Below are 23,206 nucleotides of genomic sequence, written 5' to 3' on the forward strand. Positions count from 1 at the left end.
ACACACACACACACACACACACACACACACACACACGCACCCAAACACTCCACTGACTGACGGCAATAAGCATCTGTTGCGTGGCGACCTAAGTCATAACCATTAAATTAATCCAGTGTGGATTTCATTCACAAAGTCCACGACGTAAGCAGTGAAACTTAATAACACGGATACATTCCACAACAAAACTAGAAAAAGTGCCCTTCTAGGCACAGGTCTCCACCAGGAGGATAGGAGTGTGTGTGTGATGTTTGGCAAAATGTTTAGGAGCAATATAAACGTGTGTGTGTGTGTGTGTGTGTGTGTGTGTGTGTGTGTGTGTGTGTGTGTGTGTGTGTGTGTGTGTGTGTGATGCGGCTTGGCCTGTTGTAGCGCCACCATTAGGCTGATTTGAAAATTGTCAAGTGGCATTTCTTCCTCAGCCTAGTGGGAATATGCATGCACAGTTTCACCGCAATCGGACGCTGCATTGAGTAGTTGTGGCAATTTCTACAAAACGGGTACAAAGCGGGCTACTCCTGAAAGGTTTAGAAGCCAATCGTAGGCAATGAAGGTGGATTATGAGAAATCAAACAAACGCGTCTTGATGGAGTGTGCACGCTTTTCCGACACACCAAAGGTCCGAAGCGCGGGGACATGCGATGCGATGCGAAAATGCGATGTGCTGCTCCCGTGCTTGCGGTTATGGTTAGGTTAGGGATTGAGGTTTCGGATCAATAGTATGTCGGAACTAAAGCCTGTACCCGTCTTGATCACATGACTATGGAGAGCATGTGTACCGATTTGCGTGAAATTTGGATAAAATCTGAACGAGTAATATTAGAAAATGTGTTTTACATATGTCGGCCTCCTGGTGGCGCTATAAAGAGCAGATGTGAAAAATTCCAGGCAAAGGTTTTTCCTTGGCCTCTAGGGAGTTGGCATACAAAGTTATCCACAGATCCGTGCAGTTAGAGGTTAAAACACCTTTCGGCGAGTTATAGCGCCACCATGAGTTGAAAATGTTCACGTGGCATTTCTTCCTCGGCCTAGTGGGAATATGCGTGCACAATTTCACGGAAATCACACGAATGAGTCAAAAAGATATCTCTCTACCTCTCACTCCCGGGACTGGCTAGGGCTCCTTCAAACTGAAGCAGCACTGCTGCGTCTCATCGATTTACAGCCACACAGCTAGTATAGAAGCAGTGAGCACCCACACAACACAGACTCCAGACTGAAGTTAATGAGGCATTGGGCTTTCAGGAAGGCCAGCAGACTATCTCAATCACTCATAATGATCAAGCAATATGTATTTCAGCTCTAGATCCTGGGGTTAATTTACATTCTCCGTACTTAACCTACTGTAGCACCGTCAGACAAGCATATCCAGGAAGACAACCCAATTGCAGTGCTCTACAGTACGCTCCTGTATTTAAACATCAGTAATTATGGTGGTACTTGGAGAGCCAGATACTTTCTGAGTGAGGTGGTTTTATACTCCGGTATAAAAAGGTTGGGAACCAGCAAGGATCCTGCTTGGACAAATACATTCATCTGGGGGTCCATGACATGGAAATGTGTGAGGATCACTGGTTTAAACATTAGGAAACAAGCCCAAATAAGCAACTACACTTTTAGAAACAAGCCCCCAAAAAACGCAACCCACAACTACCAATATGTATAAGCAACTTTACAGAAAAACAAGCCCAAAGTCGCTTATAATAAGCGGACATGGCAACACTGCTCGGCTCGCAAAACCAGTGCCACAGAGAAAAGCCTGGCAGTGCTGCGTGAGTGTGTGTGTGTGTGTGTGTGTGTGTGTGTGTGTGTGTGTGTGTGTGTGTGTGTGTGTGTGTGTGTTCCACTATTTGCTAGGGGGAGTTACTCGCGTTGTGCTGGCTACTGCGAGCCCCAGTTCCTCTGCGCCCCCCCACACACACACTCGTCACGGCCAGGAGGACTGCGCCTCCCGGCTATACTCCGTGGTGGTGCGAGCTGAGCTGTCATTGCAACTATTATAAAGTATATTATAGCCAGCACAACAACATAACAGTAATCTAGATTCTAGACCAATCACATTGCACAGAGCGAGTCTCTGTGACCACCGTTTCAAACAGAGAGAAGGGCTGGGGAGAGCGGCTCAGTGATGTCATGTTGTAGTGGTGGTCACCTCAACACCGAAAATCCAAACTAAGAATAGGCCTTAACAGGTGAAGGTGGTATTCACATCACACGATGTGACACTACAGGACTGAGGCATGGAGGTGACAGACAGAGTGATACGTGTAAACTCACAGGGGATGGTGCAGGAGGTAAGCCTTGCCGAGCCATGAGGCCCATAGGGCAGGAGCCTATGGGCTCTATTTTCGTCCATGCTAAACCCCTTATCCCTAAACTACTTTTTTTTTACTATTTTGAAAAACATTTTTGAATTGTTAAAATATCCAATCTACAAGCTCACACCGTGTCGATGTAGATTGGCTATTTTAACTATTCAAAAATGTTTTTCAAAATAGAAAAAAAAGGGCAAAGTAGTTTAGTAATAAGATGATTAGCATGGATGCAAAATAGAGCCCTATATCTCCCGTTTCTGTAGCGCGAGGCAGCTTGTGGTACATCCCCAAGCCATGATGTACAAGTACACGCCCTGGACAAGACGCTAGCATGACGCAGGGACCAACCCTTGATGTCAATTAAGCAGGGAGGATTGTCAAAACAATTCAGAGGCTTTGGTATGACCCGGCCGGGGATCGAACCCTGACCTTCCAGTCTCAGGGCGGACACTCTAACCACAAGGCCACTGAGCTGCTTTACGTTGCAGAGGTATACAGAGAGTGATATATAATGTGTAACTCACAGGGGACGGTGCGGAGGTAGAGGTTGTCCCGGATGATCTGCTGCAGCTCGTGGTCCACGGAGCCTTTCTGGAAACGCAGGTTGAGGTAGTGGCGCAGGTCCTTGTCTATCACGCCCCCTGGAGGAACAGAAGGAGAAATGTTCACGTTCTGAATACAAAAATAAATAATAAGTTGCAATGAAAACCCAATGCATGTTCAGGCGTTGACACTAAGGGTTGCTTTCAGGTTTCCCGAAATGAGTGCTCGTTTGAGAGGGGACGCAACCGTCTATAAACACAACACGAGATATCGGTCTATTAAACACCTGAACGTGGCCAGATCGCTCTGTCATCTGGTCTGTGGAATGTAAAATAAGAGCACTGTTTAGCCATAATGTGCTTGTCTCAGTGTTTCTACACTTAAAAATATGTGTGAACTCATAGTCATAATAGTTATTGGCATAAAAGGACATTTTTATTGCAGAGCCCCAATAAAGTGTTACAGTGAACTGTAATTAAAAATGTACATAACATGTTGTAATGGACCATTTACTTTTTGTTTTCCCTATTTTTTATCCCATGATTTTGTAACCCATTGTTTTCACCCAGTGTCAATTATCTAATGTAATCCTGGGCGCTACACTATCTTCGCCAACCTGGGGAGACTGAAACGGATTGACCTCATGCTTTCTTCAATGCATGAGTGTCGAAGCCGCTTCTTTACACGTGACAGGGGGAGTTTCCCTGGCCGGACGTAGCGCGTGGAAGGAACACGTTATTCCAACCGTTCCTTTCCCCTCCATCAGGCGCCCCCGGCTGGCCAGGGGAGACCAGGATTACTGCATGTTTTTTGTGAGGGTACCTACACGGTACCAGACACAGGGATAACATGCAAACTCCACACAGAAAGGCCCTTTCGCCAACCCCACTTATGGTATGGGCACTGATGACGCGGAGGAGAAAACACGCCCCCAGCGCCCACATCGCTATTTACTTTTCGGGGAAGTAGCACCTGTATGTACTTGCTTGACGGGTCTGAGACTGTTGTTGTTGGGAGGGGAAGCCGATGCATGTTGATCATAAAGGCCACAGAACACAGAACGGTTAACATCCCCACTGTGGTTTGGACGAATGCCATTTGTCAGCCCTCGGCTGACAAATGGCACGGACCACCATTTGATGACATTTAGCCTCTCAGACCCAAAACTAAAGAATATTTTGTTATCGTTGACACACATCTCCATCTCTTGCAAAAAACAATTATTCTACATCCTCTAATTGTGTAGATGGTAAATGAGGAAATGCAGATGTTTGACAATAATGTATAACTCTTGAGAGCGTAAAATAAATTAATTTTACACTCTCAAGAGTTAAAGATCTATAAGGGTCCATTTGGTTACCAACTCGCCATCATTTAGCATGGGGACCACCTGGAACCCCCTCAAGGACCACTGGTGGTCCCCGGACCACTGGTTGAGAACCACTGTGTTAGGTAATCCAAAAATGTGATTGTGTGAAATATCGGAATCTGTGCACCAGGCGTTGTTCGCTTGTACCGCTTTACACACAACCAAACAGACGTGTCACTTAATGACTATAATAGGCGGCCGGCAGGTGACCCGGAAATCCCACGAAGCCAGCCACACACACACACACACACACACACACACACACACACACACACACACACACACACACACACACACACACACACACACACACACACACACACACACACACACACACACACACACACACACACACACACACACACACACACACACACACACACACACACACACACACACACACACACACACACACACACACACACACACACACACACACACAAACAGATTTGTATTCGTCCAACGTTGCAACAACAAACCAAAACACACTAATGACGAACACACTCTGGCCTCTTATCGTTTCAGGCAGCATCTGTCAACGTCGGCCACGCGTTCACGGAGGTGTTAAATGGCGAAGACGGCGAAACACGTGTGGAGAAATGTCTACACATAAATCACCGTGGATTCCCCCAGGGACTCTATTCGCACACGCACACACACACACACACCCCTAACACTCTCGCTCCACTGGTTCCAGTATACTGTGCATGGATGGACCATCACTCTAAAAACCAGTGTAAATCCTGCTTGCTCAGCAGCCAGGGACAGGGTGGCTAAATAAAAGAGGGAGGAAAGGTAAACGACATCGGAGGGCGATCGTAACGTGCATGAGAGAAGAGGGAAGGCTAGGGCAAATCCCATCAGGTTAGGGGAGAGAGAGAGAGAGAGAGAGAGAGAGAGAGAGAGAGAGAGAGAGAGAGAGAGACACACAGGTCTAAAGATGCCCGGCCGAAGCATTGACATGCTCTGTCCATGTTAGCCAGCTCCTCTATAATCTCATGAAATAAATACACTTCCACAAATTCCACAAAATTGCTTTAGGGGTTCCCGATGGCACCATGACGTATAATTTCCACGAATAACACTCCCGGTTATCGTATCACTCTCTGGGAAAATAAATGAGGAAGGAAGTCACTGCTGGGTGGGGGAGGAGGCAGGGACGGGGAGGGTCTTCTAACCTTCAGCATCCCCTTAAAAGCTGTGATTGTTAAGTCATGACTCTCAACATTTGAAGCCAGTGATAACCTAAGCATGATGTAGTGGATATACAAACCTACATGAACAAGCGCACGCACGCGCGCACACACACACACACACACACACACACACACACACACACACACACACACACACACACACACACACACACACACACACACACACACACACACACACACACACACACACACACACACACACACACACACACACACACACACACACACAAACAGAAGCTAGATAAGACTGAAGATTAGTACACTGAGCCTGGCATTGTCGCCGGATTAATTAATGGATAACCTCATTTGGCAATAGAAAGTTATCCAACATATTGGAAGCATGATTTATTTACCACATTCCGCGTCTTTCTCGCACAGCATGTGCAGACGCACGCACGCACACACACACACACACACACACACACACACACACACACACACACACACACACACACACACACACACACACACACACACACACACACACACACACACACACACACACACACACACACACACACACACACACACACACACACACACCCTCAAATCAACACACACATCACACACTGACTGACAAATCCGTCCGAACTGAACTGAACTGACTGACGGAGGAGCGTTCGAATGCAATCACGCAGAAGCTCATTTGGCAGAGACCTGCGCCTGGCACACTCCGCACCTCACTCACAGACGTGGCAAATGACATTAGCACGAGAACAGCACAAGACATGTCAATGAATCTGCATGCAATAATACACATATTTAACAAAATGTAAAAACAGGCAGACAGATACACACGCACCGACGCTAGTGCATTAAAAAAAAGCACACACACACACACACACACACACACACACACACACACACACACACACACACACACACACACACACACACACACACACACACACACACACACACACACACACACACACACACACACACACACACACACTCTTAAAGGCACCTCTTGTGCTGGATTAGCGGTCATACAGCGTGCCAACCGGTACGCAGCTGTGTCCTCTCTCTCTCTCTCCACAGGTACAGTACAGTAGTCTCTCTCTCTATCCACAGGTAACAATACAGTAATATCTCCACTGTAAGGAATACAGTCTGGATCTTCTGGACAATCCGTCGTCGTCCCCCGTCCGTCCTCAGGTCCCCAAGAAGACTCGTCTCTGTCTGCCCTGCCCTCCCCCCCAATCACTCACTCACACACGCGTGCACACACACACACATCTACACGCACACTATATCAGCCAGTCAGTCCACCCCAGGGAGCGCAATCACCTCTCTCCCCCTCTGTACTCCTAATCCCATCCACGATAGAGAGAGAAAGAGAGAGATGCACAGAGATGAGAGAGAGAGAGAGAGAGCGCGGGAGATCGGACAGCGGAGAAGATGAGAGCGACGGGAAGTGAGCACACGAGTATGTGTGTGTATGTGTGTGTGTGAGAGAGAGAGAGAGAGAGAGAGAGAGAGAGAGACACCGGTTTGAAGCGTGCACGTCTGGCTGGCTCCGGCGGCAGGGACCCTATCTCACAATGGGGTTCCCAGGTCCTGCAGCACCCCCTGTGGTGACAAACGGCACTGCTCCCATTCTATCTGCATGCACGATGCACCCCCTGTATGTGTGTGTGTTATGTGTGCCGTGCTTCTTTGATCGCTGGTGCCATCCATGCCCCCCCCCCCCCCCCCCCCCGACTGAGTATCACCAAGTGGCCCCGGGCTGAACTTGGGCCACATGTGGGGCCCCGAGCTAACCCATTCAGGGCGATTCTACAAAATGTCTTCTAAATTTTCATTTTTCTGAAAAACCCGTGCTTCTATATCAGCAGTTTTCAAACAATTTCTTGTCAAGGACCCCAAAAATCATATGTATTTGGCCGCCAAATATGTTGTTCCAGGGACCCCTCGACGTTTATGCAACATACCAAAAGTCTGACATGCGCAAATCACCCGTTGCTCCCGACATGCGTGGCGTCTGAGACATGCATGGAGTCTGCGTGCAGTTAGGGTCAGGTTAGTGTTAGGGTAGGGTGTCGGACTGCACCGTTCACATGCTTTCTAAAATAGCAGATCTACAAGCTCGAATGAGCTTGTATATCTGCTATTTTTCAGCTATTTTTCAGCTAAAGTTTAAAATAACGGTTAAATATGCACCATGTTTCAGCCGAGCTCAGCACAGCTGTTGTCTTATTACCTCCCTGAAAACAACAACGTGCACTAATTACAAATAGTAGTTTGTTCATTGGGCCGCGCCGCTCTCGACCATCGGAAAACACTGTGCTCGCTTTTATCGTTAACCCCCGCTTTTTTCCCCCCTCGACTCCCTCATCCGAGTCCCCTCTGTCCCGTATGGCAATCTGGTCGTTGTAAATCGCTCCATTCCACATTCTCATTTTCCTCAATCATTCGAGAGCCCATCTCTATCCAAACACAGTACCAGTGGGGGAAAGTAACTGTAAAGTAATGTACATTTACTCAAGTACTGTGTACTTAAGTACAATTTTGAGGTATTTGTATAATACTTTACTCAACTTTTCAGTACTTTTACTTCTACTCCACTACATTTCAGAGCCACATATTGTACTTTTAATCCACTACAACTATTAGTGTATGAAAACTATGAAAACTTGAAATGGGACATTCTGCACAACGAGTACTTGGTACTGGGGATCTTTCGGTATCTACCGGTGGTGAGAAAAAAAACATCTGTGATCGGGATCGGTCCCAAAAAACCTGATCGGAGCACCTCTAAATCTTTTTGGTGAAAAATGTGTGAGTGCCACAGGACAATAAGCAGTGAGACACAGTGTCCTGAGCTTGGACAAACACCTGTCTGTGCAGCTTGCCGAAATTCAGGTAGGGACATTTTTTATTGGGAAAATTGTGAGCGATAAAAAACGCTAAAAACATTTGTTGAAAAAGTAAGTTATCTACCCTGAAGAAGGCAGTATATCTTTTTTTTTTTTGGCTTTTGCCTTTATTGATAGGGTACAGTAATTTGTGTACAGGAAAGGGGAGAGAGATGGGCAAAGACATGCGGCAATGGCCGACGGGCTCGGGACTCGAACCCACGACACGCCGTGAGACTGGATTACCGGCCTAGGTGCCTGGACCGCTCAGCCACGAAGGCAGTATATCTGTCCGAAACGTTGGGTTTCTTCTGTGTCCACAATAAACGTTTGGCATTGGCAAGTGTACGGCTATACATTTTTTCATTACAAGTTATAGGGGGAGAAACCATCAGCATCAAGTACAACTATTTTCCATTTGTTGCAATAAATGGTTAAATCTATAAGTGTTCCTGACTGAACTATTGCCTAATGGAACAAAGTAGGCTACCCCGGAAAAAAATACTTAGCTCTCTCACATTAACTATAACTTCTTGTAAGAAGAGCCCATAATGCAAGTAGGTAACACTTTCAACAAACAGATGGGTGAGCAAACAGAGATCTCTGATGTCGCTCTTCAGAAGGCTGAGGAGACTTAAGCAGGTGTCACAAGAAGGACCCCCTGGGAGTGAGAGAGAGAGAGGGAGAGAGAGAGAGAGATCGAATGTGCTAGAACAGCCTGTAGAGAGTCTAAAAAACACAAGAGCAGCTGCTGAATGATGGCACTCATTAAAAGAAAAGCGAGGAGAGCCTCAGAAATGGGTCCAACCGCCAGCATTTATGTAGAAATAAATTGAAACGAAGCTATTAGGAGTGATTGAATCTCCCTTTTCTTTTGTTGTATTCGTTTATTATATTATATGAAATTAATGAATGTTTTGTGTTATGTGTGCGACGTGCGTCTGCATAGGTCCAGAATGATGAGTGGTGATGAGCATTTAGCACCATTTTGTTTAGGCTATTATGTGTCATGGTCCATTTACAACAGTGATGTTTCTGCATCAGTAGACGATATATTTACTGACAGACTCTGTGTGTGGTAGTACCGGTGGCAACCAGGAACAGACTGGGTGACAAACGGATTACTCCGATTTTGGGAGGTGTATTTCCAGACTCTAGCATTCAGAGATGAATAGTGGAATAGTTGTCTGGCTATGCGAGACTAAGAGTGGGGTGACATCTGGAGAGACAGAGGACGGCCGGAGATCTGGCGACCTGGGGCGGAGAGGGCTGGCAAACCCAAACCACCTGCGAGGAGAAACCCAAAAGGATGTATTAAGGCATATGTGGCTTATTAGCCAGGGATCCTTTTAAATAGAAACTCAAGTGTCTCAAAATGATTTCAAGACTCTGCAGTATTTCTCTCTTTTTTTTTTTTTTTTACTAAGGGTAGATTGAGATTCACACTGAGTCTGTTTGATTCAAACTGTTCCAGAATAGGATTACCTGAGTACACTTCATTCAACTGTATTCAATGCTTTCACATTGCATCGATCCATATCAGAGTACACTTCATTCAACTGTATTCAATGCTTTCACATTGCATCGATCCGTATCAGAGTACACTTCATTCAACTGTATTCAATGCTTTCACATTGCATCGATCCGTATCAGAGTACACTTCAATCGGTCCCGAGACTACCTATGTGGTCCCGTGAACGGTTGGGTGATCCGCTCCGGGGAACGGTACGCAGCATTCACACTATACCACAAGATCTGCCAAGTGGTCCCGAGTGTGCACCGGAGACCATAGTGTGAATCTGCCCTAAATATGGGTCAAAACATCAGTAATGGGTTATCTAAAGTAGGACGGACTCAACGATTTTCCCCTCAAAAGAGGCAATTATATGTGCACTCCTAGGTAGGTCAACACACAGTGTAATCCACAGTTCTTCATCCAAGACTTGAGACTTTGTGCTGAACAAAATGAAAAACAAGAAGCTAACAAGGCCATTAACTGCACACATACATACACGCGCAGAAGCGCGCACACACACACACACACACACACACACACACACACACACACACACACACACACACACACACACACACACACACACACACACACACACACACACACACACACACACACACACACACACACACACACACACACACACACACACACATTTCAATTTCTTTATTTGAGTCCACATTTATAAAATACATTATCAAGGGCACAAATATTTTCAGTTGCTTCTGATATCCCACGCACTTAAAACATCATGTGCTTTAGTCCAAACAAGCCCTAAATGTACAGAATATACAACACATGAACTTAATCACAGCCAACATTGGTCACTTCAGTCTGTCATATTACCGACACCGAAAGTGAATCATGGGTACAAAAAGCACCTTCTCCTCCAAATAGACCGACTGCCTATAATGGAGGAGATTGAACAGTATGTTGCAAGCTGCTTTGCCTTACACTTGGACAGCCCTATAATCCTCAAGCCTCTGACCACTAGCCTGTGGACATGGCCCAGGCTGCCAAATATAAAAACAATGAGCTGACACGTATATCCCAGTTGTATAATGGCCTGTACTAATGGTTGATATTTTACTTGTTTGTACACACACACACACACACACACACACACACACACACACACACACACACACACACACACACACACACACACACACACACACACACACACACACACACACACACACACACTAAAAGGATTTCAATGGAATTAAGTCAACAAGCCCTCCAAAACGAACTAATGCCTTCTTGTGAAGCCAAAACACTTTGAGTTCCACCATTCTGCATCAACCAGCCTCCGCAGACACTCATTTGGCTCCGAGGGCACCGTCATTACAGCTTTACTCATAATATTTATGCATCCCTGGGACCCTGGGCATCCAAATACCAAGCATAATACACAATGTGTGTGTGTGCGTGTGCGTGCGTGCGTGCGTGCGTGCGTGCGTGCGTGCGTGCGTGCGTGCGTGCGTGCGTGCTTAAATGAGAGGGGGCACTTGCAAACAGCTGTTTGGATAATCAGACTAATTAGAAGCCCACAGTGGACTTAAAACCATGCCAAATTCACCAGGTACATCATCTGCTCTGTTGATTAGTCTGTCAATAAAAAAGCAGCAGCTCTGGCTTTAAAATGACAATGTTCCCCCAAAGTCAATTAAGCGTTGACTGCCATAATGCCATTTAATTTAACGTATACTTGATCCCATTCCACAGGTGATTACTTGCATGGACGTACTTGTACGCCTGCTGTTGCTTTAGTGCAGTGGTTTTCAACCAGTGGTCCGGGGACCGCCAGTGATCCCTGAGGGGGTTCCAGGTGGTCCCCAGCTAAAAGATGGAGAGTTGGTAAGCAAATGGACCCTTACATATCTTTATCTCTTGAGAGTGTAAAATGAAACCTGATGTTACGCTCTGAAGAGTTACATTATTGTTGAACATCCGCATCAATAAGTCTACACAAGTAGAATGAAGAAGAATTGTTATTTTGATTGTTTGCCTGTTATCTCTCCTAATGGTACCAACATCAATACAGCATGGAATTGTGGACAAGATCAATGGACAAAATATTCTACGTTTTGGATCTACAAGGCTAAATGTCATCAAAATGGTGGTCCGTGGATCAAATGCCGAATAAATAATAGGCCTTGATATGAAAAGGGTTAAAAACCACTGCTTTAGTGGCATAAATTGACTTTCACATCAAAAGGGGTCCGTCCCCCTTGTAAAAAAAAAGTGTATTCTTTTTTTTTAATAAAGGAACTAACTAGTGACTAGGCTGAAGAATCAACCATGCAGCGATTATAATTAGAGAAACCTAACCTCAGACTTAACCAGCCACGTAGGTCACTAACCCTAACCTCAGTCTTAACCGGCCATGTAGGTCGCTAACCCTAACCTCAGTCTTAACCGGCCACGTAGGTCGCTAACCCTAACCTCAGTCTTAACCGGCCACGTAGGTCGGACTAGTGGGAAGTCGGACTGGCCTTTAGGTTCTTTTTATTTTGTTTGGCAAGGGCAGCATACAGAGCCTTTTTCAGTTAATTAAATGACAAATCAAACACAGGTGGCACTTAAAAAGGGGACCTGCAGGTGCAATGCACACAGAGCCAATGTCAAGTGCAACGAATGCATAAACAAACAAGCACAAAAAAATATGCCACTCTGCGAGCCGGCAGGTGTGCACGAGTGCTAGTGTATTTAGTCTCTCCGGGTTGGACTTGAGGAGGAGACCTGGTCCGTTTCAACGCGACGGGGAACAAGACAGGCCATCTCCTACGTCGTTGATAGTGCTCCTGGAGCAGGAAATGGGATGTGTCCATCTCACATGCCTCTGTGCCTTCCCAACGGCCCCACTATATGCAACAGATCGATGGGAGACCAGTGCTCTAGAAATGGGCCGTTACCAAGCCTAAGGTATTTGGGCTGTGCATATAAATTGGCAGCAGCGGGAGTCTTACTATGTGTCATGGGAAAGCAGGCAATCGGGAGAAACGCGCAGGATTGCAGCGAGCGAAAGCCAAAGTAAGTTTGTCGAGTGCTTAAGAGTGCATACTCCAACGGAGACGGGTATTAACAAAAACGTCAATCACCGGGCAGACAAGCAGCCACTGTTGCGTGGCGGACAAATAATACATCAAATAGAATTAAATTTCAAGCAGCGGTCGCTGCTCACACGCAGCCATGTAATGACTCTCGCGGCAAAGCTGCCTCCCCTCTCGCCCCATTATATCTTCTTTGCTATTCCCTTTCTGTACATCTCTCCACTTCTTTTGCACATTTTTTCCTCTCTCATCACCTGCCAGTGCCTTCACTTCAACCCCCCCCTCCCTCCCTCTCTCTCTCTCTCCCTCCCCTTCCCCCTCTCTCTCGCCTATGTTATTATGCCTGCTTCCTTTCACCCCACTTTCCCCGTTTTGATTGCTTTTATCCACACATGCATGTAGGTATTTATTTATTAATTATCAATTTCAGCAGATGAAAGGGAAGCCAGTGGGTGGGCCTCAGCGCATCTAATGCACTGGTGTGAAGAACCTAAGTACATTTACTTAAGTACTATACTTAAGTGCAATTTTGAGGTGTTTGTACTTCTACACCTCAGAGGCAACTATTGTACTTTTACTTCACTGCGTTTATTTGAAAACTTTAGTTTATAGTTACTTTGTAGATTTGTATTATTATTACGAAACATATACCGTAACCACTTGTACCCAATATACATTTTGGCCATTTGAAAATAGCAGATCTACAAGCTCACGATGTGACGCATTGTGAGCTTGTAGATCGGCTATTTTCTAAAAGATTTGTATGCATTTGAAAACTTGTGAAATGAGACATTCTGCATAATGAGTACTTTCTGCTTTTGGTAAATTTTTAAGTACATTTTGATGCCAATACTTTATACTTTTGTACTTTTACTCAAGTACATTGTGAATTCCAGGCTTTTACTGAAGTAAAACATTTGAGTAGTTTTTCCACCTCTGGCGAGAATCAGAGATGGACGAAGCTTAGCAGATGGGACTATCAAACAGTGTTGATTTCGTCAACTAATACATGACACAAAATGGTCGTCGACTACCTTATGAAACCTAAATGAAAACTAAGCTATGGCCACTGGCCTACTTGGAACGATGCAAGTTGGAAATGCATGCCCCACCCAGTTATTGTCTCCACCAGGCCGAAGGCATGGGGAGAGAGTATGTTTTGCACTCCGTCCGTGTGTGTGTGTGTGCGTCCGTCCGTCCGTCCTTCCTTCCTTCCTTCCGTCCGTCTGTTACCAGCTAATCTCCGGCACCGTTGGTCCGATCCATGCCAAACTTTGCACACACTCTCTGGATGCCAACGACGAACCTCTGCCCCAAATATTCCTCAACGGCCTGTTATAGCGCCACCATGAGGCCGATTTAGGCAAAACACATTTCTGTAGATTACTCGTACACATTTTATCCATACATCACACAATTCGGTATACACTATCTCCATAGTCATGTGATCAACACGGATCTGCACCATTTCCCATCTTCCTTCCTGATTGGCTAAGATTCGCTTCCAAAGCTCACATGATTGGTCCGTTTCGAACAAAATGCCACAAATCACAAACACAGTGTGCAATTTCCGTGAAATTATACACGCACATTTCCACTAGGCTGAGGACGACATGACACAATTTATTTTCCAAACCAGCCTCATGGTGGCGCTATAACAGGGCAATTCCTGTTTTTACCTATAACTGCATCGATCTGTGTACAACTTTGTATGCGCACTCCCTAGAGGCCATGGAAAAACATTTATATTAGTCGCACAGATTTCATCCAAATCTCATGCAAATCGGTATACATGATCTCTGTAGTCATGTGATCAAGACGAGTCTGTTTGATTTCTCAGATTCTACACTGATTGGCTAAGATTGCCTTCCAAAGTCTTCAGGAGTGGCCCGTTGTCCTGCTCATCCAGAATTCTATCCTCAGAGATACTATGAGTGATCTGGCTCTGCATTTCCTCAACAAAATGAAGAAAATTGTTGCAAAAAACAAACAAACATGTTTATATCACTCCTAAACATTTTCCCAAACATCACACACACTCCTATCCTCCTGGTGGAGACCTGTGCCCAGAAGGGCACTTTTTCTAGTTATGTCTGTGTCCCTGTAAAAAATAAATGTGAAAAGTATATTCTGATTCACTTCCTTGAAATGCGATACTGATTGGTCCACTCGTTTGTGAGATCAGTCCCGGACAGACACACAAGCAGACACACACGCACACACACAGTCACACACACACACAGACACACACAAACACAGTACTTGGTCGCTGAGAGAGAAATGTACCTTCCCACACAGTAAAAGACTGCACCAAAATGTACTGTAGCATTCTCACAGTCACACCGTTATCCCCCTTTTCATGTGCTCTGTCTGCCTGGGTGGGTACGTCCATGCCTGGGAGGCAAAAAAGACTCAGACATTAGCTAACTCGAGACTGGAACAGGAAAAGACCGTAGAGATGGTGAGGCAGAATTGGGTTTTCGCAATAGCCGAGTTAAGGCTTTTTTCCTCGAATTCAGCAGCAACTCATTTTTAGCTGCAGGTCTCTGATGATTCTGCTGTTGGTTAGTCGCTTAGAGTCGGTCCATTCAGGTCTCTGATGATTCTGCTGTTGGTTAGTCGCTTAGAGTCGGTCCATTCAGGTCTCTGATGATTCTGCTGTTGGTTAGTCGCTTAGAGTCGGTCCATTCAGGTCTCTGATGATTCTGCTGTTGGTTAGTCGCTTAGAGTCGGTCCATTCACCACTTTGGTTGCAAACCACCCAACTCCACCAGTATAGGGCTGTCACGATTACATCGGAATCCGAGAGAAAGGAACAGAAACGGTGGATGTGGATGTGCGCCGAGATTTATTTTCGTCACCTAGCAAACCAGTGCTAATTTAAGTAGCATTACTACTCGATCGATCATAACCACTATAAAAGGCGTAGATCTACCCCAATGGCAGGCACTCAATGGTGGCAAATGGGTTAACAACCTCTGCAAAAGGCAGCATCCCTGATAAGAACTCTGTAAACACTGTTCTAGACACAGAGCAAAATAACAACTCAATATAATAAAAATATATATAATTATACAACTGCTTAAAGGCTACTGCTTGGCTAGCTAAAAGCCGTTTACAGAGAGTCCAGAGTTTAAATGACTTCCTACTGATTTAAACATCTGCAATGTAAACAGGTACTATAGTACTTACTACCTCTCCTGGTCCAATACCAGAGTTGAGACTGAGAGCACCTGCTTTCAAAGCCCATTGAATGCAAGCTTCAATAAAACAATGGCATGTTTACATTATTGCATTGTTTTGACTTCTTGCGACTATAAGATAACAAGTCACAACTTATTTTTATTGGCAAGCGCCGTGCACATAAATGATTTACCCCCCGTGCGCTTAATCACCCCTGGCTTAAATATGGACACTTAACTACCTGCTAAACAAACAATAAGCAGAAAAGGAAAATTATAATCGATTTCCCTTGAAGGTGTGCCTCTTCCCCAACCTCTCTTTAGAGAGAGACAGAGAGACACAGAGAGACACAGAGAGAGAGAGAGAGAGAGAGAGAGAGAGAGAGAGAGAGAGACTAGATAAAGTAGACATGGTTGGCTGGTGAGGAACCCAGCCCAGACAGATCTATTTCTCTATATATGAGTGGAACGGGGGGGAGAGAAAGGAGTGCACCGGGAGGTTGGATCGATATTTTGCTTCTTAATTGGGCTTTCATTTAAGAGGTGGGGGCTTGTACCCAGTAATCACCACCGTCCCATGATGGAGCCATTTATGTCTGATTGAAACGTGTTGAAATCTATACTGGTGACCTGCAGAGAGGAGAGGAGAGAGATTGCTGGATCCATTCCAACATTCATCAGGGGGCAGAGACCTTCTACACTACAGCATCAGCCAGAGAGAGAGACGTTTATTATCCAAATTTTGCTTTCCATGACCGGGCCCTCGTCATGTTAAAATGATGTTTGTCAGCCTAGGGCTGTGGAGCTGAAATGTCAGGTGGTGCATGGCAACGAGTGATGAGTGATGAGTCGGGGGGGATTTAGAAACAGCTGCGGGGCGAGGAAATTGGGCCTGCATTGATATTAATGGGTCACTAGCTAATAGCGGAGCATGCAGTAATGGCCGCCGCTGGGCTGCCGGCTGCACACTCCCACACTTTGTCACCGACACAGCACGGTTCTTATTACACCTCTCTGGGACCAATCTAATTGAACTAACCCAATCAGGGCCCAGGAACTCAGGCACCGCTCTGGTCCTCTCAGCTACGGCAATAATCCATACCGTAATGGAGGCTGAAGATGGAAAAAAAATGTGACGGCTTTGCAAGTTTGCATAATATGGAGATGAATTATGTGAAATGATGAACAAACCAAACAGCCATGCGTTCTAGTGTCGTCCTCTCCTGTGAGCAAACACACACACGTCCTGAGACACGACAAGGTATGTAAATGTTTCTCCAGCGAGGAGTGTAATGCAGGCCAAACTGGCGTATGTGCAAAGTAAACTGTTGAATATTCCGTTTCAATTATCTTTTAATGAACTGTGACATTATGAGGCTCCGAGGGGGAAACATCAGTGAAATATGTATTTGAAATTTAATTTCCAAGAGGGGTGGGGGGGGCATGTTTAATCACACACACACACACACACACACACACACACACACACACACACACACACACACACACACACACACACACACACACACACACACACACACACACACACACACACACACACACACACACACACACACACACACACACACACACACACACACACACCAATTGTCTGACTCAACTGCTTCACACCACCAGCATAGGTCAATCATTTTCCAATTATTGAATGTCTTGTTTGCACACGGAAGCTCTTAACATGCATGCCATACATCCACGCAACGCATTACTACATAGAATAAAATAAATTCTCTCTCACACACGCACGTAAACACACACGCATGCACTTGCTTTATGGTACATGTGTCTACCGTAGCTAGCCTGGCGTGGCTCTTACTTACTGTTGCTTCACCAAGTCTCCCACACAAACTGCAGTCAAAATGGCCACCGCACACAGCCAATCACGTTGCACTTCAAAGGCCTCCTCACCCAATTGCATGTGGCAGGCCCACACACACACACCACGCACGCACGCTGGCACACATGCACGCACGTACGCTGGCACGCACGCGCGCACGTTTATGGGTGTTTTTCCCAGTGTGGGTTGTTAAGTTAGAAACAGGGCTGTGCGTGCGTGCGTGCGAATGACGCATTTATATAGCGCTTTTATACAAATCACTTTACAGATTGTGCATTACATTCACACAAACATTCACACACTTAGCAATTAGGGGTTCAGAGTCTTGCTCAAAGACACACCTCGCGGTTCCCATCTGGCTGGTGTGTGTGCATGCGTGCGTGCGTGCGTGCGTGCGTGCGTGCGTGTTTTTAAATATATTCCCTTCCCTCTCACTTTAACCCCATCTTCTTATGGCTTACTACCAAACTATGGAGCACTCTGGGGAATAAAACCCTTTTCACCCAATGCTTTTACACCTGTAAGTACTGTGTGATGTGACACATAAAACTGATTCCGAACCTCAAGTCAGATCCCAACAGGATTCCAAGCCAACTCTGACTAAAGAAGCACTCCAATAATAATAACAGTAATAGTAATAATAATAAGGGACCACTCAACTAGCACCAGGTGTCAGATGAAGTCCCCTGATGAAGTCAAAACACTTTGGTGTCCCCTGGTTTAACCACTCTAAGCCTGACACTCATTTTCATTTCGTTTCACTTCATTATTCAGACTGAAAGGCCTCCCCACGGCAGCAGTTTCTGGACTGGACGTTGTCAAGGCTGCAGTCTTCGGCGATTGGTTCATACCAACCAATCAGAATAGTAGGAAAGCAGATGACGTTGTTGTCAATCATGTGGCTATGGCTAACCCGGTTGCTAACCAAACAAACACAGTCAACGAGCGCTACTAGCATGTAAACAAAAGCGGTAAAATATGTCAGATGATGATGTTTATAAGAAACTATTTATCATAGGTCGATTTAATAGCCAGATTGATGCGGTCGCGATTTACCGCAGTGGGGGCAGCCATGTTTGTTGTTTGACGCTGTCGAGTGACAGTCAATAAATTATAGGATTTATTTTCTTGTTTTAAGTTTTTTTTTACTTCATCAGAGTGCCTCAGATGCCTTTTTGACTGATATGATGATCATGATTTAGTTGCTAGTAATTGGAAGTAGTAACAAAATTAAAGTTATGGAAAAAAACATGCAGCCATGCAACGCCTTCTCCATTCTAAAGCATTTTGCCCCATGAACCTATTATCAGTTGTTTCAATCCAGTAGTTTATGGACTTGGTTGAAATTTGTTTGAGCATACAGGCAGTTAACACTTACTTACAGCAATATGCCATGCCGTGAGCTGGAAGCCATTAGCCTGTGTTTAAATCAATGTAGCCAGGTAAGCCATTCTTCAAAGTATGCTAGTCTGAAATTGACAAAATGTTCTGAAATAGCAGTGCCTCAGGCCTCGTCATCTCCCAGCTCTCTGCCCCACATGTCTTGTCTCTCTGCACTCTCCAGGCTAAATAAAGCATAAAGACACCAAAGGAGAAAATCTTTATCATCATATGGCAGAAAAGCAATATATATATATATATATATATATATATATATATATATATATATATATATATCACACCCATGTGAAGTGAGGGGCGCGCTTATCATCATACGTCATCATACATCATCTCATTCTGGCCAATCACAATTTGCGTCCTCAATTTTGTCTTCAATGTTTGTGTTTGCACACTTTTGTCTTCAATGTGTTTACACACTTTTGTCTTCAATTTTTGTGTTCACACAAGCCCTCAAAGGTGGACATAGGAGGCGCTGGCGCCCCTCAAAAAAAATGTTTTAATGAATAAGACACAGAGTTAACTATCTCAAGCAATAGTTAAGCAAATGCTACACACTTGGTCAGCTGAAGCTCTTCAGTAACAAGAGAAACATACATTTCCTGGAAGAGCCTCATAAAGAGACAACTTACCCAAGCGAGTCAAAGACAAGACGCTGTTCAAAACAACCCATTATTGCAACGTCCCATTTCCCCCCCAAAATAACGCCACAAAGCACTTAATTGATTTTCTGCATCTGTGGAGGTTAATTACAAACTAAGGAGCGTCCAGTGCCATCCACTCATCTGGAGCCTGGAAGGTAATTAGAGAAGGCATTAACACCAACAACCTCTTTCGCTCCATGGCCATTGGAGTCATCTGGTACAACATTAAAAAAGAGAGAAAGAAAAAAAGGTTTCCATTTCACAGAGTTGAGGAAATTGACCTCGGGTTTGGTGAGCCGATGAAAGGAGAAAGCACTGATAACGCTTGTTTTCCCCACTGTTGATCTATACTGGCAATTTACCGCTGAGGGCTCCCAAAAGGACCGTTCATAAAATGGCCAGCCAGCCCACAGTGGAGGGCATTTTGAAATAGGAACACTCAATAGAGACTTCGGAAATGGGAGAGATGGGGATCTATCTCAGTTTATTTTGTGACTCAACTTGGACCAGTATTTCTGTGGTAATCTGTAATGTTTTCAGTCTTGTGGGTCAGTACTCAGTACATCATCATCATAGTGCGTATATAGAGCATAGCAGTGGGCGTGGTTTTCTGGACCCACTGAAAAATCTGCCATTCATATTTTTTTTCCCCATAGAGATTTACAAAAAAATATAAAAAAATGTAATCCTAGAATCAAGCCATCCAGGATCCTGGTGCTTTATGACCATAATACCTTTGCTTCTGTGAAAAAAATTTAATGGAAAAACGCAAAACAAAGGGTATTTATTAAATGAAGTATATCTAATAATCAAATATTATTACCGTAATATTATTATTTTCACAGAATCAAATGTTTCATGGTCATGATGGTCCTGGATGGTTTGATTCTAGGCTTAAAATAATTGACATAAATATGTTTGTAAATCTCGATGGGAAATATGAATTGGAGAGTGTTCAGTGGTTCCAGAAATTGTAACCACACATGCAAATTCCCCAGAATTGCACCTTTCTAGTTACGCGTATAACTACGGGAACTGCCCATAGATCCCGAAGTCCCGTTAGTCCGAACATGCAGGAAGTGATGGCACACCTGTTATGTGCCATCACTGGGGCATGCTGGTTCATGTACTTCAAGTTGTTTTTGACCAGCTAATTATTAAAGCAATAAGCCACAAGAGGTCTCATGTTACCGGGTATTTTATAATTGGCTGAGAGGCGTAGTGAGACACGACGTGCAGCTGGGAATGATATATACTAGTGATTGAAGGTCTGGATTAACGTGAGATTTACTACGTGGTCTAATCAGAAACGAGACAATCAGAACCAAGTATTGGGACTAACCGTTTTAGAAATATAGTTGTTACTCTCACTATATCTTAGATATTCAAGCAGTCTCCCAATAAAATGTGTTCTGAGCGCAGTAGGCCTATTTCACAGCATTTCCCCGCACCCTTTTTACGCCCCCTTTTGGAGATAGTGGTGTTATTTTTTTTGCGGTCCATAGGCTTCCATGTTAAAAGAGGTATTTTCACAAGCCACAAACTACCGTTTTGTAAAGGTAAGGTTTATTCTACTTATTTGAGTTGTTATACCATTGTGTTTTCTTCATATTATTATCGGTCTTTGACATTTTAACATTAGGAAATGTACTTAGATTCTCCAGAGAAAAAAAGTGTAAATGCCTAATGTTAAATGACACCACTATCTACCGGAAGTGGGCGTGGAAAGGGGGCTGTGAGATAGGCCTATTGGCCAGAGGCTAATGGGGGGGAAGTCTCCAGTTTGACATGGACACCTTCACATTCTATCAGCATTTAATGGGATATGAAACTGAAAGTGCTTCCAGTTGTGCAACCAATGAGCTGCCGAGACTTGCTCCTTGACCTATGGGGAAATAGGCAAATGTTGATGTTGATTGCCAGGGCGGCAGTGGCTCAGGGGTATAGTTACGATAAGGTTCCGAGTTCAAACTCGGGCTCCCCCGGAGTTGGTGTTGAAGTGTCCTTGAGCAAGACACTGAGTATCGGTGTACGAATGCGTGTGTGAATGGGTGAATGTATAATGCACAATCTCTGTAAAGCGCCTTGGATAAAGGCGCATTATAAATGCACCATTTACCATTTTGATGAATGTCTTTGGATGGGGACGGCAGTGGTGGGTGAAGGATGCACTTAAACAGGTGCTCGCTATTGATAGCATGATGGAAAGTGGATAGTAACATAATGCAAAGCAGCTCTAATTGCAGCGCATCACAAAACGCTTCATGGGGCACGGACACCTTTTGGCCCTGCTGAGATGTCTATCGCATTATATCACTGCTCATTTCTGGACCTCTACTGTACCTCACCTCTCCCCCCAACCTCCTCCCTTCCTGTCATAACAAGTGAGGTTAGTCAGGGATGGGGTTCATCAGCAAATGGCTCCATTAAGAGCCAGCCTCATCTATATGCAGATGAAATAAATATCGATGTGCTGGCAGTGCTCTCATCTTGTTGTGCCGATCCTCTCGTATCACCCGTGCACCGTTTTACTGGTAGCAAGGAGTGTACGGTTGGAGATTATAGTCTGAGAGATGCCTCTGACCCTCCCCCCCCCACCACCAAAAAAAAGGGCCCGGGGAAGCAGTAAAAGACACAGGTGACACAGATGTAAAACAGAGACATGAGAGAGCCTGTCTGAGATCAATGTGAGAGATCAGATCTCATTATACAGTAATGTCAACTTCACTGAATGTTCTTACAGGTGTAGCCCAAGCCCCCAGAAAGGCTGGCCAGCGTTGAAGCACTGCGCCCTACTGGTCAGAGCTGGAAGTGCAGGCGGGCCCGTGCATTTATGACGAGGAAACCCCGTGCAGCTGGGGTTTAACATTGAGCGCTCGTTTTCACTTTCGCATATGCCAACCAAAATTTGGTTGGCAAATGCGTTAGTAGCTAGAGCGTTCCGGGTGCTTCAAAACGCCAATGAATAGTGGGGGGGCAGGGTTGTCGCTCCGGTCCTTCCTCTACCCTGTATAACTCTATGGCAGGGTTGTCGCTCCGGTCCTTCCTCTATCCTGTATAACTCTATGGCAGGGGTGCCCAAAAGGTAGATCTACCAGTAGATCACAAAGGCTGTGCAGGTAGATCACATGGTCACTATGGTGTATCCCCTCCGACGTCTGGCTTTCATAACTCATAATACTGACCCTACTGTCATTTGTTTTTACATTACGTTATAATTTATCTACATTTTTCTTGTGAATGTTTTGTACTA

At 45.0% G+C, this 23,206-nt stretch overlaps 1 protein-coding gene across 2 annotated transcripts in view; it reads right to left on the reverse strand.

The window, feature by feature from the left end:
- magi2a (membrane associated guanylate kinase, WW and PDZ domain containing 2a) overlaps window positions 1-23,206 on the reverse strand; it is a 282,751-nt gene that overhangs the window by 199,596 nt on the left and 59,949 nt on the right. For both annotated transcript variants that reach the window (XM_079494001.1, XM_079494000.1), the window contains exon 2: window positions 2,840-2,956. In XM_079494001.1, the coding sequence (XP_079350127.1) occupies window positions 2,840-2,956 (117 nt within the window). The remainder of the gene's footprint in view (window positions 1-2,839; window positions 2,957-23,206) is intronic.

The sequence above is a fragment of the Electrona antarctica genome (genome assembly GCF_951216825.1).
Source record: "Electrona antarctica genome assembly, chromosome: 23".
Lineage (NCBI taxonomy): Eukaryota > Metazoa > Chordata > Actinopteri > Myctophiformes > Myctophidae > Electrona > Electrona antarctica.